General features: G+C 41.8%; 1 protein-coding gene and 1 pseudogene across 1 annotated transcript; one reads left to right on the top strand and one right to left on the bottom strand.

Moving 5' to 3' along the window:
- Window positions 1-730: 730 nt before the first annotated feature.
- Window positions 731-2,464, bottom strand: LOC113838697 (GRB2-associated-binding protein 2-like; the record flags this gene model as incomplete). Its single annotated transcript, XM_035453930.1, is given in 2 exon segments — window positions 731-940; window positions 942-2,464. Coding segments are annotated over 2 exon segments (1,733 nt in total), but the record flags the coding sequence as incomplete, so codon positions are not given.
- Window positions 2,465-17,032: 14,568 nt separating this feature from the next.
- On the top strand, window positions 17,033-17,439 carry LOC113838696 (annotated as a pseudogene).
- The last annotated feature ends 225 nt before the right edge of the window (window positions 17,440-17,664 follow it).

The raw sequence follows: 17,664 nt of genomic DNA on the forward strand, positions 1-17,664 counted from the left end.
CACATCCAGTTTGTAAAACAATAGTCAAATAGTTCTCGCAAGAACAGTGTCTTGCCAAAATGGCTAGTCTTGCCACATCAAAGGCAAACTCTATAAGGAGTTTCTTCGATACCCATCTTCCTGTCAGATGTAATTGGTGTGCCAGGAGCAGTTGTGTCTCACTGTCAAGAAAAACGCTAAACGATTTAAATATCATATCTTCCATAGGTCTTTGAAGGGCTTGAAGAATATCTATATATCTAGAAAACCTAACTAATATCAACAAATGAAGAACTATTCCAATACAAAGTATCAACAAATGAGGATCCATTCCAATACAAAGTATCATTTCTATATCCTATTCCAACTTTTTCCTTTAAAAAGTGATTGACTGTGATTCTTATCATTTCTAATCAACCAAATTTAAAAGAAAACAAATATTTGGGCCACCTGAGCCACTGCTTTAGGAGTTCTTGCCCCATGCAACCATGCCAGTCAGGATGGCATTCACAACTCTTTATCTTCCATGGAAACAAAAGCAGAAATTCCCCTCCCAAGTAACCTGTACTTTAACAACTGTTGTTCCTCCCCCAGCAATTAACCAACTCAAAAACAACACAATAGCATTCTTGTGTCAACAGTCACACATTTACAATCACACTTCTTACACACGTGTGTGGACACACCATACATACATCTTTTGAACAAAACTAACAAAGGAGAGGCAGTGTCATGGGGTGGCCATCCATACCATAGCTTGGCATCTTTGGAGGGTCTTGAGGACTGCTGTATCTTTGTCCATTTTGGATGGTCTTTTGTAGGGCTTGGGTCTTTTTTTTCTATTTGGACATATTTTACTATTTCATCTGATGTGACAAATGATGTGGATGGCTTGCAATGAGGGCTCAGAGAGACTGGCTAGATATCCAGGGCTATGTAATTCTCATTGCCAGTACTCTTTTAGAGCTGGGTTGTTAGTGCCACTGGGTACAGGGGATGAAGACATTGGGTTTTGCATAAGGACATAGTACTCCTCACTGTCTCTGGAGTCTGTGTTGGTGATATTTTTTGTAGAGATGGAATGGCAGTCCTGGGAGGACCAAGACTTGGTGACAGGTGACTTGAAAGGGAGCTCATTGATGACAGTGTTGTTTCTCAGGTCAAGGGGTGGTGGCTTTGATTTCCGGCCAGGCTTGAGGTTGCGATTGACTGGGGGTGGCTGGATCTCCCTTTCTTGGCCAGAGACACTATGAATAGAAATTGCTGTGGATGGGTAGCCTTGTGTGACAAAGTGATGGGGCACTGTGTTCATGGGGATGTAGGCACTGTGGGAATTGTCCCCTGTTTGTTCCATTTCCAGCAGAGTAGAAGAATCTGGGTTCATGGGCACACCGTTGTCATCAGAGCTACCACTGTCTGATTGACCCATGATTGTCCTTTTTGGGGATTTAGTAGCCAAGCAGATGGTTTCTGCACCTTGTGCTGGGTATTTGTAGTCACTGACTGGAGGTCTTTGTTGAGGTCTGCCCCACTGAGGTGTCCTGGGGTGCCGTGGTGGTGGAGGTATGGCTGAGTCTACTAGGAGGTCTCCAAATTCCCCACAAAGGGTATTGCTGGGTACCTTGAAGGTGTACACATCCTCATTATCTGCCTCAGGCACTGGGAGGCTCTCCATAGCGTGGCTACGGTGAAGGCCAAAAGCATGTTCTTTGAATTGTCTGCTTGGCTTGGGAAGGCTATAGAAGCCATGGACTTGACCACTGACTCCGCAGATACAGTGTCTATTGCCCTGGGCAAGGTTTTGTGTGGCTGTGTCACTCTTATGTCTGGTGATCTGAGAAAAATTGGCACTTCTGGCATTTTCTGTCCTTTGGCTTATGCATTGGTGCAAGTGTTGATACTCCTGAGGTTTACTGGTGGACAAGGCAGGATGGATGTGGCTTGATACAGTGGGCTGGCTAGAGTGTGAAAGGGCTGAGGACCTCCTTGTTTGGAGAAGGTGCTGACTGGAGCTGCTGAACTCAGCTGGAGAAGAGCAGAGACTATGGTTGACTGAAGAAAGTTTTCTCAGGGTGTCAGTGCTCTCTTTAGTCTGACTGAAGCCACAGATCTGGCAGATGCTCTGGACCCACCTATTCATGTCAGCCTCTGTCTCAGCCACCAGGTAGAAGGTGCCCTCATTCGTAATGATATCAAACATAAAACTCCTTTGGGGTTCTTTTTTGTTGAAGGTCAGGCCTACATCCAACTGCATACAGAAGTTTAGGTTGATGATCTGCAGGAGTTTCTTGGAGTGTTCATTCTTATAATATTCTAGAATATCTGGGTCACCACTCATCTTACCGCTCCGCAGGATAAACCAGCATTTCTTCCAAGCATACTGCCCCAACTTTTTCAATGGAGTCAATTTCCCCAGCCAGCCAGTGCAAACCACATTGTTGTCAGCTGACTGGAGCTTGCAGCAGGCTCGAGTGGACAAGGGCATGGGCTGCTGGGGCGGCTGGCTGCTTGTGCACAGCTCACAGGGGAGGCATTCCTCAGAAGATGATTTCCCATATTTCTTTAATAATTTTCTTAGCATTATTGCTTAATCCAAATTTAAAAAGAGATATTACCAGAACCCTGTCTCATTTAAATTTCTCTGTGTATTTTCTCTCTTTCAAACCAAGTCTCTTATGAGTTGAGGCAACCTTATGGTACCTTTCAAATCCAACTCTCCCAGGAGTTGAGGCACCCCTTTTCCAGTGCCTGTTAATCTAACTCTCTCAGGAGTTGAGGTACTCCTTTTTCAATCCAACTCTTAGGAGGTGAGGCACCCCTTTTCCAGAGATTTATAATCCAACTCTCTTAGGTGTTGAGGTATCTATTTTCTAGTACCTTTTGCAATCCACCTTGACAACTCCTTCCTTGCTGGCCAGCTTCCTGAGGGTGATCTCTCAGGGTCTCCTTTCTTTCCAAATACCAGTGGAACCTCCACTTGTGGCTGCCTGCACCACAATTAAGTCCGAGTACTGGGTGAAAGCCTGGAGATTTGGATGAACAACAAGATGCTGCTTGATTTTCTGACAGAATGTCTCTCACCTTTATTGTGGAGCAGCCTTATGTACAAACTTACAAAAGCCCCAGGTGAAAGGTTTCACAACAGGGTATTGATGCTAGTGGGGTGAGGTCAGATAAACAGGAGGTACCTGTGGTTATCTTGCAAAACAAGTCTTAGTCACTCCATGGGCGCTGGGTCCCAATACCCTAACCCTAAACCTAACACTAACCTTAACCAGAATCCTAATGATAGCACTTACCATAATCCTAACCCAGAACACTTAATCCTACCTCTAACCATAATTCTGAACCCTAACCCTAAGATTAAACATTCCCTGAACCCTACCTCTAACACTAACTCTTACTCTATCCCTAAACCTAACACTAACTCTTACCCTAAACCTGAACCCTAATTCTAGCCATAACCCTAACCATGAACCCTAACCCTAACCCCTAAAATTAACTCTACCCCCAAACATAAACATAACCATAACACTAATGCTGTACCCTGAACCCTAGCCCTAAACCTAACCCTACCCCATTCCCTAACCTTATCAATAAACTAAACCATAACCACAACCCTAAACCCTAACACTAACCCTGAACCCCAGCCCTAACACTGAACCCTGAAACTTAACCCTACTCCAAAACCTAACACTAAACCTAACCCTAACCCTATCAGTAACCATAACCATAACCATAACCCTAAACCCTGACCCTAACCAAAACCATAAAAATGAATCCTAACACTAACCATAACCATGAACACTAAAGCTAACCCACACCCTATCCCTAAACCTAACACTAACCATAACCCTAACCATAACCATAACACTAACACTAACCCTAACCCTGAACCCTAAACCTAACCCTAACCTTAACCCTAACCCTGAACCCTAACTCCAATACCAACCCCTAACTCTAACACTAAACTTAACCATAACCCTAACCCTGAACCCTAACACTGACCCTAATCATAACACTAACCCTAAACCTAACACTGAACAGTAACCCTAACTCTACTCTAACCCTGAACCCTAGTCCTAACCCAACACCTAACCCTAACCCTAACATTAAGCCTTCCCTGAACCCTACCCCTAACACTAACCCTTACTATATCCCTAAACCTGAGTATACTCTAACCCTAAGCCTGAACCCTGAACTCTAACCCTAATCCTAACCATGAACCCTAACACTAACCACTAACCTTAACCCTAAACAAACATAATCATAATCATAACCCTGTACCCTGAACCCTAACACTAACCCTAAATCTAAACCTAACCCTGAAACCTAACACTAATACTAAGCCTAACTCTAATCCTAACCCTAACCTCAAGTGTAACATTGAAACCTAAACATAACCCTAATCCTTACCCTAATCCTGAACCCAAAACCTAATCCTAACCCTAACCCCAACCATGAGTATAACCCTAAACCAAACCATAAGTATAACTGTAAACCTGATTCTAACCCTAACCATAGTTTCTGAAAGTCAACATCCCATTTGTGTAACCTTACCTTTCAGCTTCACTTCTCTCCATGGCCATGGTCTTTGAAGAGGTCACTGCAGAGGAAGGGTTCAGGGCACTGCCTTTGTCTTGCATCCATTTTTCCTCATTTGGTCTTCTAGTTACACTCAAAAGTCAGATATTGCCCTCCTTCTCTGCCTTGGCAAGTGTTCGATGAAGAAAAACAAATTCAAATTACAAAAGTGAACAAAATTGAAATGCACAGGGAGCAGCTCAAGACCACTTTTGAAATCCGGAGCCTGACTTTATTCAGGGTTTCAGGTGGAACAAGTTGTACACTAGCTGCTGGTGCACTGGCATGCACATTTTTGGGGGAGACAACACAGGTGAAGTTCTCTGTGTTACCTGATCAAATGCACCTGAGCAGAGGACTGGGAAGGAAGGGGCATGAGGCAGGGTAGGAGGCAGCCAGAGGGCAAGGGAACAGAGGGAGGAGAGCAGCAAGGGAAGACTTGGAGGAAAGCAGAGAGACAGGAGAGGGGAGTAGGGGAAGTGGCAGGGGGAGAAGAGACAGGAGGAGGAGTGAAGAGTTAGTGCCACTTAGAGGTGGGGGAAGGGCTGGAAATTGAGAATAGAATATGGCAAATTATCCACAAAAAGGCATCAGTACTTATTAGTCCAACATACCAACATCAAATGCCAGTCAGCCAGCCAATTAAGAGTTACCTGGCACAGCCAGCTTCATCTTTCAAGTTAGCTTTATGCTACAACTTACAAAAACAGGTGCTGCTGAATCCCTCAGGAACAAGAGGAGCCTGGTGGTGGATAGAAGACCTCTCAGCCCCCTTTACTCCTTGGGGGCACCTGCATGGCCTTGGTTCAGCCAGAGTACTCACCATCCCAGGAAGTGCAAGGGATAAAAAACTGACTCCTGTCTCTTCTGACCACAGGGATGCTGGCTGGTCAGCCTCTGGGCAAATAAGCATACCCAGGGCCTTTCCCACATCCCAAAAGAAGTGGAGGACACCAGTCCATCTCCTCACTAGCTGCTGAGGCACTGTCTTCAGTAATGTGAGAAGTAAGCCAGTGTAGCTAACCTAATATCTAGCAAAATAGAATTCACACTAATTAAAAGAGAAAAAGAACATTTCATATTCAAAGGAAAAGTCCATCAAAATGATGTCTCAATTCTTAACACTTATGCACCAACTACAAGGGCACCCACAATAGCAAAAGAAACATTACTAAAGATTCAATCACATATTAATAGTGGGAAATTTCAACATCCCACTTTCACCAGTGGACAATTCTGCTAAACTACTAGAAACTTAACAGAGAAATAAGTGAAATAATAAATGATATGACTCATACAAACATAACAGATATATCCACAGACAAGTTTACCCCAAAACAAAAGAATATACCCTCTCCTCACCACATCATGTAATTTTCTCTAAAATTGTCCACATACTTGGTCAGAAAGCCAAACCCAACAGATACTAAAATTTGGAATAACCCCACTAATCTTAACAGATCACAGCACAAACAACAGAAAGCCTACAAACTCATGGAAAATGCACAACTCTCAACTGAATTACCCCTGGTTCAAGGAATGAATAAAGATAAAAATTATAGACGTCCTAAAATTCAATGACAATGAATCCATACTATATGCAAACTTAATCGACACTGTGAAAGCAGTGTTAAGAAAGTTCATAGCACTAAGTGCTTATAAAGAATTGGTAGAAATCTCACACTAGTGACTTAAAAGCACACCTAAAAGTTCTATCACTAAAAAAAAGGAAACAAAATCATCCAAGAGTAGTAGACAGCAGGAAAGAATCAAATTCCTCACTGAAATCACTAAAATGGAAACAAAGAAGTATACCAAGAATCAGTGATACCAAAAAGATATCCAAACCAACTAATACACAGGGAAAAAATATACAAATTAACAAAATTAGAAATAAAAGGGGGGATAAAAACAAATACTAAGGAAATCCAGGCAATCTTTAGGCCATACTTCAAAAACCTGTACTCAACAAAAATGGAAAATATAAAAGAAATGGACAACTATCTTGATAGGTACTACATATACAAATTAAATCAAGACAAGATAAACAATTTAAATAGTCCTATAGTCCCTAAAGAAATAGAACAAGTCATTAAAACTCTCCCAAATGAAAAGATCCCAGGGCCAAATGATTTCAGTTCTGAATTCTACCAGAATTTCAAAAAAAGCTAATGCCAATAATCCTCAAATAGTTCCACACAATAGAAACAAAAGGATCTTTGCCAAATTCTTTTTATGAGGCTGTAGTTACCATGATACCCAAACCACACATTATCTCAATTAAGAAGGAGAATTAAAGACCTATCTCCCTCATGAACATTGATGAAAAAGTACACAATGAAATACTGGAAAACCTATGTCATGCATTTAATCCCATCAATGGAGAGGCAGAGGCAGGTGGATCTCTGTGAGGTCCAGGCCAGCCTGGTGTAAAAGTTCCAAGACAACGTCCAAAGCAATACAGAGAAACCTAGTCCCGGGGGAAAAAAATAAACAAAATTTAAAAAAAAAAAAAACTGGCCAAAGGAATCCAAGAACACATGAAAGATATCCTTCCACCCTGATAAAGTAGGCTTTATCCCTGAGATGCAGGGATGTTTCTACAAAGTAAAATTGGTAATATAAACCAACTGAAAAATAAAAAACAGATGATCATGTCATTAGATACGAAAAAGACCTTTTAGACATGTAAAAACTGCTTAGCCATGAACCTCACTCCACCCAAGGCTGTATCTTATAACCAGAGGTCAGTGTTGTCTCTCAGTCCAAATATCCAGACATAGTCCTCGATACAAATAACATCACTGCACAGTACAAAAACAGAGAGCAAGAGCAATGTTGTCCTCTAGACATGTGAAGAAACTTCACCTTGATTGTCCATGGGAATAGAGCATCTCCCCCAGGATGATAACCCATGAAACAGAAACTTCTGTTGGAGGCTGGACCTGAACTTCAGCTAAGATACATTGCACAGATGAGCAGCCCTGGCAGGATAGGCTTAGGACCATAATTGGGAATTCACAGTGTGAACCTTGTGTAATGACCTGCAGCATACTAAAATGTTATACTAGTTATGCATGTCTACCTTCTTGCTCACAAAAGTTAGGATCAATTTCCTATGATTGATGATTGCCTTATGCATCAAGATGAGGAAAGGAAACCTTATCCAAACCAAATACTAGAGAAGAGATTTTTAAGGAAACAATGTTTGATTTCTGTTATACACCTAAAACAAGTTCTTTTGTTCTAGTTGCTTTATAAGAAAAAAAATGGGAAGCAATGTTATCCATGTTTTGTATGTGTTTGTTAGTTTGTTCAACAGAATGTTTTCGCCAGGCAGTGGTGGTGCATGCCTTTAATCCCAGCACTCAGGAGGCAGAGGCAGGAGGATGTCTATGAGTTCAAGACCAGCCTGGTATACAAGAGCTAGTTCCAGGACACCCTCCAAAGCCAAAGAGAAACCCTGTCTCGAAAAACTAAAAAAAAAAAAAAACAACAACAACAACAACAAAAAAAAAATAAGACAGAGAATGTTTTCTGTGTGTACAGGTGACACAACAGAAAACAGCCTGTCAGATGCCCTGAACCGGGAGCAGCAGGTAGATTTGAACCTCCTGTTTGGTGTGTTGGGATCTGAACTCAGGTCATCCCCAAGAAGAATATGTGATGAGCCACCTGCCAAGCCCAATAACAGGTTTATCCACTGATTAACAACAACACATCAATATATAAAGTATATAAATTATCCTAAGGAATATGTTGCATCAAAATTAAGATGTTGTTTATGGTTAATTTGCAACATAAAATGAATACAATCCAAATACAATGCCCAACTATTTCTAAGAGAAACGATGATTCCAAAGCTACATACAAAGTGAAAACATTTCAGATTGCTCTCTCTCTCTCTCTCTCTCTCTCTCTCTCTCTATATATATATATATATATATATATATATATATATATATATATTCAGGTTGTGGTGTGTCATGCCTTTAATATCAGCACTTGGGAGGCACAGGCAGGTGGATCTCTATGACTCAGAGAGCAGCCCTGTCTACAAGAACTAGTTCCAGGACAGCCTTCTAAGCCACAGAGAAACTCTGTCTCAAAAAACCAAAATAAAGAAAGGAAATACAGTACACACCTTGATACAATATGACTTCTACATTTACAGGGAAGCAACAATAATAAAGAATGCCTACAATATTTGTAACAGAATAGAGAATGGAGAGAAAAAGCCAAGAACAAAAGTAGGAGCTTTTATCCAAAAGACCAAAGGAATCTCAGCCAAACACAGTTACCTATGATTCCATGTGTACAGAAATTAAATAAAGACAGATTTCACAACTCCAACAAAAAAGTGACCCCTAAACAGTTAATTTTCTGACACTCCAGCAACTGATATTTCTTCCAGAGAGGCCCCATGGTCTGGGGCTCTACCAATAAATGTAAGCCATCTCCTACAGAGCCTTCTATGACTCTACAGCCCCTTGTGCCCCCTTGTAGGTTCAGGCCAACCCAGCCCAAGTGATGTCCAATCAAAAGACAATGTGAAGAAAAAGTGGATGACTGCTTCCAGTTGAATGGATGAAGTCACAAGATGTGGCATCTTCCCTATTCACCTGCAAAATACTATGGTCACCTGAAATACCTCTACATTGCACAAAATACTTTTATGCCCTGGGACTGAACTTCACTTGAATCACATGATGGTGGCTGTCAGTAGTTGTCAGTGTTGAAAACACTCTGATCATGTATTGCTGAAGGATGATTCCCATGCCCTCCTAGCAGTTTCTAAACTATCTCTAACATTTCTAAGACAAACCTGAAAGTGGAGTGTAATATCCAGACTTCTAGAATCCAGACCTTCAGTTTTCAAATTTGTCTTCCCACTGCACAACAAAAGCAACGCCTGTATCACTGGACAGTGATATTACCAGCTCATAGTCTCTCATGCAGGGAAAGCAGAGCCTCTCCTTCCCCAGGGAACCCACACTCAACACATCTCAGAGCCCAAGGTGTAGGGTCCAGCCCTAATACTTCTTTCAGGTTGGAGGGAGGGATCTGTGGATTAATAAAGACAAAAGAGCCAGTCATTGTTGAAAGAAGAATGCCAATTTTATTTAGAGGGTGGTTACATCTATACCCTCAGCAGGACCCTAGGAAGTAACTGAGATCAAAGTCCAAGTTCTTAAGCCTCTGGCAATATGCAGATAATCTGCATATTTGTACACAGGTCTTTTTGTCAGGAGGGAAAATAGGAAATAGCACCTAGCTCTGAGGCAGCCAGTAGCTCCCCCAGGGTAATGCAGATCAACCCTACATATGAGGAGAAAAGCACACTCCCAGAGGTACCCTACTGGTCACCCCTTAAACATATAAAAATAGAAATTAGTATCTGTCTTAGTATTTCCAGGACTTCCACATCTATCGTGCCCATCATAGAAAAGCCTGCCTGGCCTGTGCAGATCTTCTGTCTTAGGTAAACAGATATCCCTTGAAAATAACCCATCATTGATAACTCATTTGTCCTGCAACTCAGCTAGACATGCACTGAGGGGTAGTTTGCTATCAAGGAAAGCCTGATTTGCTTTTCCACAAATGGCTCTTGACTTGCTGTTTTTTTGTGTCACAGGCAGACTAGGGCTAAAAGGAAGCTGCCCAGAAATCTAATCCTGTGGTCTAGTGATCCCTTTTCATACCTGAAGTGACCTTTAGTATGAGTTCCAAAAGACTGGCGTCTCCCTAAAGAGGAGGCACCCTGATCCCAAGTCTAAATAATTTTTATTAGCCAATTGAGAAATCTAGAAAAGTTACACAATTAAAATTTAAAGTGCCCATTCAGACTAGAGAATAAATATAATTCTTAGGATCTTAAAGCAGATGGAAACTCCCCTGAGAACTATGCAGTATGCTTGCTGTGTTAAGTGCCTGAGGGGCAGCTAAGCCAGAAACTCCCTGGTGGCTGCAATTGCAGCCACTTCTAAAGTCCCAAGGTCAAGATCTCTCCCATGTCAGTAAGGAAAAGCTGGTCTTCTCCAGGGATCCCATTGTTATGACTTGTACTATGAAAATTGAGGCTGCAATCCCATCATCCCTGCAGCTTCAACAAGTGGTAAATTTGGAGGAAACACTTAAATGTTTCTCCAGAAGGAGCGTTACTTAGCATATCAAAGAGTGTAGGAGCACACCTTGTGAGTTAAATTAACCCCTTGGACAACCAAAGAGACTGTATTTTAAGCAGGCATAAGGCCAGCAGAGGAACATGTGGGAAAAGGTTGGCTTGGCTTCCAGCTTTACTAAGCAGACATGGCCAAAGACTAGGAAATTTGTTCCATAAATTCTTACTGTTGGCTGCCTTTCCCAGGTTAAGTTTGGAGCTGTCCATAAATGGTTACACCTGTTGCTAAGAATCCATCACCACCAAGGCTGGCAGATTTCTCATTAGCATCCAATGGCTCATTAGAAGGCTGAACAAATCAGCAGGAACCAGGAATACACAACACTCCAGGATCCACACTGGAGATTCACAATTCTGTGGAAAAATGCAAATAGACCCACCAGCCCACACCAAAACCGGATCTGGCCCTCTCCAAAGACTCCAGGGAAGATCTATACATTTAACCAGAGGGTTTTCTGAACAGAGGACTGCCAAGGACGACTTACTGCAGAGTTGTTAGAATTATGCCCTATTACAAAATTTAAAATTTAAATAAGTCGTGTGAGGGGAGCCAAGGCCACACTCAAGGTCCCCCTTACATAGCCAAATAAGCTTTTAAAGTGTGATGTACTCATTCCACAATAGCCTGCCCTTGGATTGTGAGGAAGGCCAGTTTTGGGGTAATTACAAAATCCAGACAAAACTCATTGAAACTTGACACATGGTAGGGCTATTATCCTTGTTAGAGGCAAATCTACCCATTGATACCTTTTATAAGGCTGTCTTAAATTTAGAGATGAGACCCTGAAAGCAAAATGCTGACAATCAGCCGGGTGCAGAGGAATATTGAAAATACAATCCCTTAAATCTATCACAAGTTAATGATATTTTTGGGGATGGCCACAGGGGCTGGCATCCCTGCCTGAGTGGCACCCATGGGCAACATGGTCTTATTGACCTGTCGCAAGTATTCTAACAGCCTCAATTACCTATTTTTTTCTTAAAACCAAATATTGGGGTATTCCAGGGAGAAGTAGAAGGAACAATGTGACCGGCATTGAGTTGTTTCTGAACCAGGGCATGAGCAGCCTCCAATTTTATTTTAGACTGGAGCCATTATTCTACCCAAACAGGTTCTTCATTTTTCTAGGTGATAGGTATTGGAGATATGGGAAGCTTTGGGTACAATCGCCCAAAATGTCCCAATCCAGCCGGGCGTTGGTGGCCCACACCTTTAATCCCAGCACTCAGGAGGCAGAAGCAGGTGGATCTCTGTGAGTTCGAGGCCAGCCTGGTCTCCAGAGCGAGTGCCAGGATAGGCTCCAAAGCTACACAGAGAAGCCGTGTCTCGAAAAACAAAACAAAACAAAACAAAAATAGTCCCAATCCTCTCCTGTCTCCATGTGCCCTCTGTAGCTGGGGTTTGTCTGACACAGGCAAGGGGTCACCCTGTAAATTCTTCCCAATCTCCTTTCCTGCCTTGCTCTTTAAGCACACCCTACACAGGAGGCTTGACCCCATTGCTTCTAGGACTAATGGGTTCATACCTAAATTAATTACAGATAAATATTGTGGGTACATCTCATTGTTTGGCAATTTTGAGGAGCAGAATCTCTAACTAAACCAAATTGTATATTTAGATTTTGTTATTAATGACGAAAATTATGAGGCTGAGAAAAATCTACCATTTTCATTAATCAATCTGTTAACTCCATCCCTTTAGCCAGTAGGCAGGGGAAAGGCCTGAACAGCTCCCAATGTGACCCATAAAATATAGCAATTTTTTAGGTGAAAAGCATATTTAATTTGTCCAAATAACATTTTAAATCTGATCCTCTATGTATAGAATTGTCTTCACAATTTAAAGAGCCATAAAAACATAATGATTCTTATTACATAGATTAAATGAATCATATTATTAAATGCTGAGCGACCATTGCAACAGCACATAACTTCATTCTCTGAGCTGTGGTTGGGGCCGTCTCTCCTGTATATTTTTACTAATAATAACATAAGCTGCTCTTCTATTAGAAGAACCAATAGTAAATATTGACATAGTATTTTCATGGGACTGCTCCTTACTATTTTGGGAATCTGAAAGGATGTATTAGCATAAATTGCAACAGCCTAAGATTTGGAAACTGATTATCAATTTTCTTTGAAATCAATTAATGGTTTTAACAGGCAGCTGTCTCCTGAGTCTTTTTTTTCAAAAACCTTTATCAAATCATGCATCAACATTTACTTTCTAGATTTTTCTTTACAACTATAAAAATTTAGGATGATTTCAATATCTTCTCGTTTTCTAAATTTCATATAATCATCCATAGATTTCCACTGCCCCTCAATCAATGATATGGGCTTCTTTTATTTTTCCACCAACTGAATCTTGACATTCAAATCAAGCTCTCCTGTAAAGACATTGACTGACCAATTGGATGTTCTTACTGACTATAATTAAAGCAATTTTGGTAGCTATTTTACTATATCTGAGACAAACCATATCCAAGGCACTTTAAGCAGTTCCTTGTGTCAGCATTCATGCATTCACAATCTTACATATATCAAATATTCATGTGTGGCCACACCAAACATTCACAACTTGCATACATCTCACATTTCTCATTTTGCCTAGATTATGATCAGTTTGTTGAACTGAAAAATCCCTAATTGAAATCTCTGGTAACACAGCAGTTATAGTCAATTCTTGAATTATGAGCATCCAAAATTTGAACAGATCCAAATTTACCTACATTGCCTTTCTTTCTCCATAAGGCCTTAAGCACCGTTTCTGACTGGCTTTATCAATAGCATTTTTATACATTTGACTGGAGTCAGCCACAGCTACATCTCCCAAGGCTGCAAGTTATCTAAGTTTTGACATTGATCTTTCCCTAGCATTCTCCCCTCTGACCCGCTGTAGATCATCTGTGGCTGTTTCCCTCTCCAGCATCGGGGGCACAAAACTGCTTCTCTATTTTCTTTTCTGTTGGTATTCTCTCTGACTCAGTGCCCTTCCTGACCATGTCCAAAGCAACATCTAGAAGGCTCAGTGTATTTCCTCCTCCCCATGCCTTGCTCTCTCTGAAGGAATAATATATTTTTAACTGAAGTTTCTGTTGGTCTGATATCTAAACAAATCCCAATAAACCCATGCATGACAGTTTTATTTCCTATTCCTAGATTTTTCTCATTTTTCTATTTTATATATATTTTCTTTTTCTATTTTTCTATATTTTCCTTTTTAAATTCTTTTTGAGACAGTGCTTCTCTATTTCAATCCAGCTCCTTCAAGTGCTGTGGTACACTTACAGTACCTTACCAGCCTAACTCTCTCAGGTTTTGAGGCAGCCAAATCGATACACCCACTCCTACCTTGACCTTGACGCTGGACAGCAAATCCACTGGTGATCCATCAGTGTGTATTCCCTTCTTTCTTAATCTTGGTGAGCACCTCCACTGTGTAGCATCCAGTGCTACTACTTCTTACAGGTTCCAGCAAGGGATATGATGATTAATAAAGACAAAAAACTGGTCACTCTTGAAAGAAAAATGTCATTATTATTTAGAGTGGTGTTGACTTCTATAGCATCAGCAGCTACCTAGGAAGTAACTCAGATCAAATTCCAAGCTCTTTAGCCCCTGGCAATATGCAGATAATCTGCATATTTGTAAACAGGCCTTTTAAGAGGAGGGAAAATAGGAAATAGCACCTAGCTCTGAGTCAGCCAGTAGCTCCCCAGGTGTACTGCTGATCAACCCTAGATAAGAGAAGAAAAGCAGACTCCCAGGGGTCCCCCACACCAAGGGCCACTGCCCAGCTCAACACAGGGACCAGCAGAATTTCAATGTGGCTCATGGTCCATCTCAGCCCAAGCAGTTCAGATTCTATAGCTCAGCCAATCTGCTCTTCTTGATCTGGGGACACAGGCCCACACACTCACCATGGCATGGCTTGTGGTCTTCCTTACAGCTCTCCACAGCAGAACAAGAGGTGAATCCTGGAAGGAACCTGTAAGCTACCCTCCACTGGTGCTCCTGATGGATAAGCCTTCCAAAAGTTCATCCTTAGTTAAGACTACCCTGCTGGCCTTCAGTATTTTAGCAGTCACCCTACTGAATGAGCAGAGATCAAATTACTCAGATCACACAGGCACTCCCAGCTTTGCCCTTCCACACTATAGTCAGTTATGGTCCTGATGTGGGAAATTAGTAATTTAGTAAAACCGTCCAATCTGGCAAAGCACATCCTGTTCCTCTTCCATGGCACAGGTTGCTGTGTGTGCACATTCAATTACATTCTCAATGTTCAGCACTGACAACCCTTTGCTTCAAAGCTGGGAAGTCCTGCAACCAAACACAGAGCACATTCAAACAGCATCTGTTGTTAAACAAGAAGAAGAAGAAGAAGAAGAAGAAGAAGAAGAAGAAGAAGAAGAAGAAGAAGAAGAAGAAGAAGAAGAAGAAGAAGAAGAAGAAGAAGAAGAAGAAGAAGAAGAAGAAGAAGAAGAGGAAGAAGAGGAAGAAGAAGAAGAAGAAGAAGAAGAAGAAGAAGAAGAAGAAGAAGAAGAAGAAGAAGAAGAAGAAGAAGAAGAAGAAGAAGAAGAAGAAGAAGAAGAAGAAGCCCTGGATGAGAACACAAGGAAGGGGTTATAAAAATGTCTTGAAGACAGAGAAAATGATAGTGGATATTATGTATATATAACCCCCAAAAGTTATATTTAAAAGTTGAAACAGGCATTATGATCCTGTGCTCCAGAGACTGAGGATTTGTATCAGAGCACATGCAGTACTACTCACACCATTTTTCTCAGGGTTATCATCTTAAACCTGGAAAAAAAACAATTCTGTTAGGCAGTGCAAGACCATTTTATCCAGTTCTTTTTCTTAGATTGAAATGTACAGGAATTTGGTTTCATGGTAAGTTTATCTAGATTCTTGTTTGCCTGATCCATGAAACTGAGAAATGGAATTCAGGACATTTATGAACATCTAATATTGATTACCTGACTCCACATGGTAAATGTCAACTACTGTCACAGAAGGAAATCTCTCTTCCTGTCCCTCCCTTTCTGTTCTATAACTACACCTGCTTTGCAGTTGGTGAATGAAATTCTTACACGGGCTCCTCCTTCATTTGTAAATTCACAATAAAATCTTGAGAAATTGGAGGATATTCATTTACTTGTTATTTCCTTCCCAGAGAAAAGTCAAGGCCCAACCAAAACGAATTGCATGACTGTCTTTCCAGTAATGAGCAGGAGAAGCAGGATTAGGTGTTTAAAGTAATTCTCAATTACGTAGTGTGAGGCAAGCTTGAGCTATGGGATACATTGACCAAAAGCAGTGGTTCTCAACCTTCCTAATACTGTGACACTTTAATTCAGTTCCTCATGATGAGGTCACCCCTCAAAAACTGTAAAATTGTTTTCAGTGCTACTTTATAACTATAATTTTGTTGGTACTAATTATAATAAAAATATGTGTGTTTCTGTGATTTTAGGCCAGTCCTGTGATAGAGTCATTTGATTCACCCAAAGGGAGCTGTGAACTCACAGGTTGAGAACCATTGCTCTAAACTGATACATATAAATAAGTAAATAAACACCACTGAAGATAAAAATGAAATGAAATTCTTAAGCATGAAACAATAGACAAAATAGAAACAAAGGGATTATCGCCATTATGCACTTAAAGAAAGGAAAATGTAAAAATGTTGTCAATAATTGAGTTTCTGAAACAGATAAAAATAAATGAAAGTATGCTTAGCTATACTGACTTTCAAACAATGTAGGCTCTTTCCTAGTAGGGATGCTGTCACTAATAAGACATTGTATGAATTTTGTCATGTCTAAAATGTTAGCTACTGAGTTCTGTAAGTTGAGTCATGGAGCTACAGCCAATGGCCTGTACCTCAAACCTCTGAGCGGACTGAACTGTATGAAACAGGATTGCACATATATATCTGCATAGTTTAAGAACTTGGCCCCTGAAAAGGGAATTTCTACAGGTAAGGCAAAATTTAATTCATTAAAACAGGAGTGCCATGGCTGGCACCTGACAGCTTGCACTCAGAGAAGGGGAGGTAACTGTCCACCACTCCTGTTAACATTCTTTTGCTAATTACTGGTTGTAAACATCCTGCAGCCTCCCTAGGTTGGAAGTGTCATGGCCCAAGGCTTCTTCATCTCTGGCCCGGCTTGGCCCCAGCCTCTGTGATTCTCTTGCCCTAGCAGCCACCCACCAAGCCTGCATACAGCCAGGTCGCCAGCAATGCCCCCACAGCCGAGGGGTCCCAGGCAGAGGACCATGCCGTGCCAGAGGGCAGAGAAGGAAGCCGGCTTTGAGGCAGAGGGGGAGGACAAGGACGACAGCTTCCTCCTGCTGCAGCAGGCTGTGACTCTGGGCAACTTGACCGATGTGGACCAGCTCATCGCCAAGATTGGTGAGATGCTGAAGCTGGACACAGAGCACGATGGCCCTGCCTCACCGAGTGCTGCCCCGGGGCCCCCGCCCCTGCGGGTCCTGGCTGCGATCTCAGTGGAACAGAACCGGTCCCTGGCGAGGAAGATGCTGAGATCTTCTGTGCCTGCAGAGACCGGGGCCCCAGCTCACCCTGGAGCCATTTGCTGCATGCTGTGGGAGCGCGGGCGGCTCCCTACTGTGTGGCGGAGCTCACCGCGGGCGCCAGCGCCCTATGCCCTGTGTCCCGGTAGCCTGGCCTTGAGGGACCTCCAGTGGCAGGAAAGCCTAGCACCCCACAGCAAGGCAAGGCTAGGCAAGGCAATACAAGTCAAGGCAAGGCATGGATTTTCTTTAGATTTGGTTGGGGAGATAGAATCTCATTTAGGCAAGACAAGGCAAGGCAATGCATGGAAAGGCATGGATTTTCCTTAGATTTAGTTGGGTAGACCGAATGTCCTTTAGAAAAGGAAAGGCAA

The sequence above is a fragment of the Cricetulus griseus genome, unplaced genomic scaffold, assembly GCF_003668045.3.
Source record: "Cricetulus griseus strain 17A/GY unplaced genomic scaffold, alternate assembly CriGri-PICRH-1.0 unplaced_scaffold_84, whole genome shotgun sequence".
NCBI lineage: Eukaryota > Metazoa > Chordata > Mammalia > Rodentia > Cricetidae > Cricetulus > Cricetulus griseus.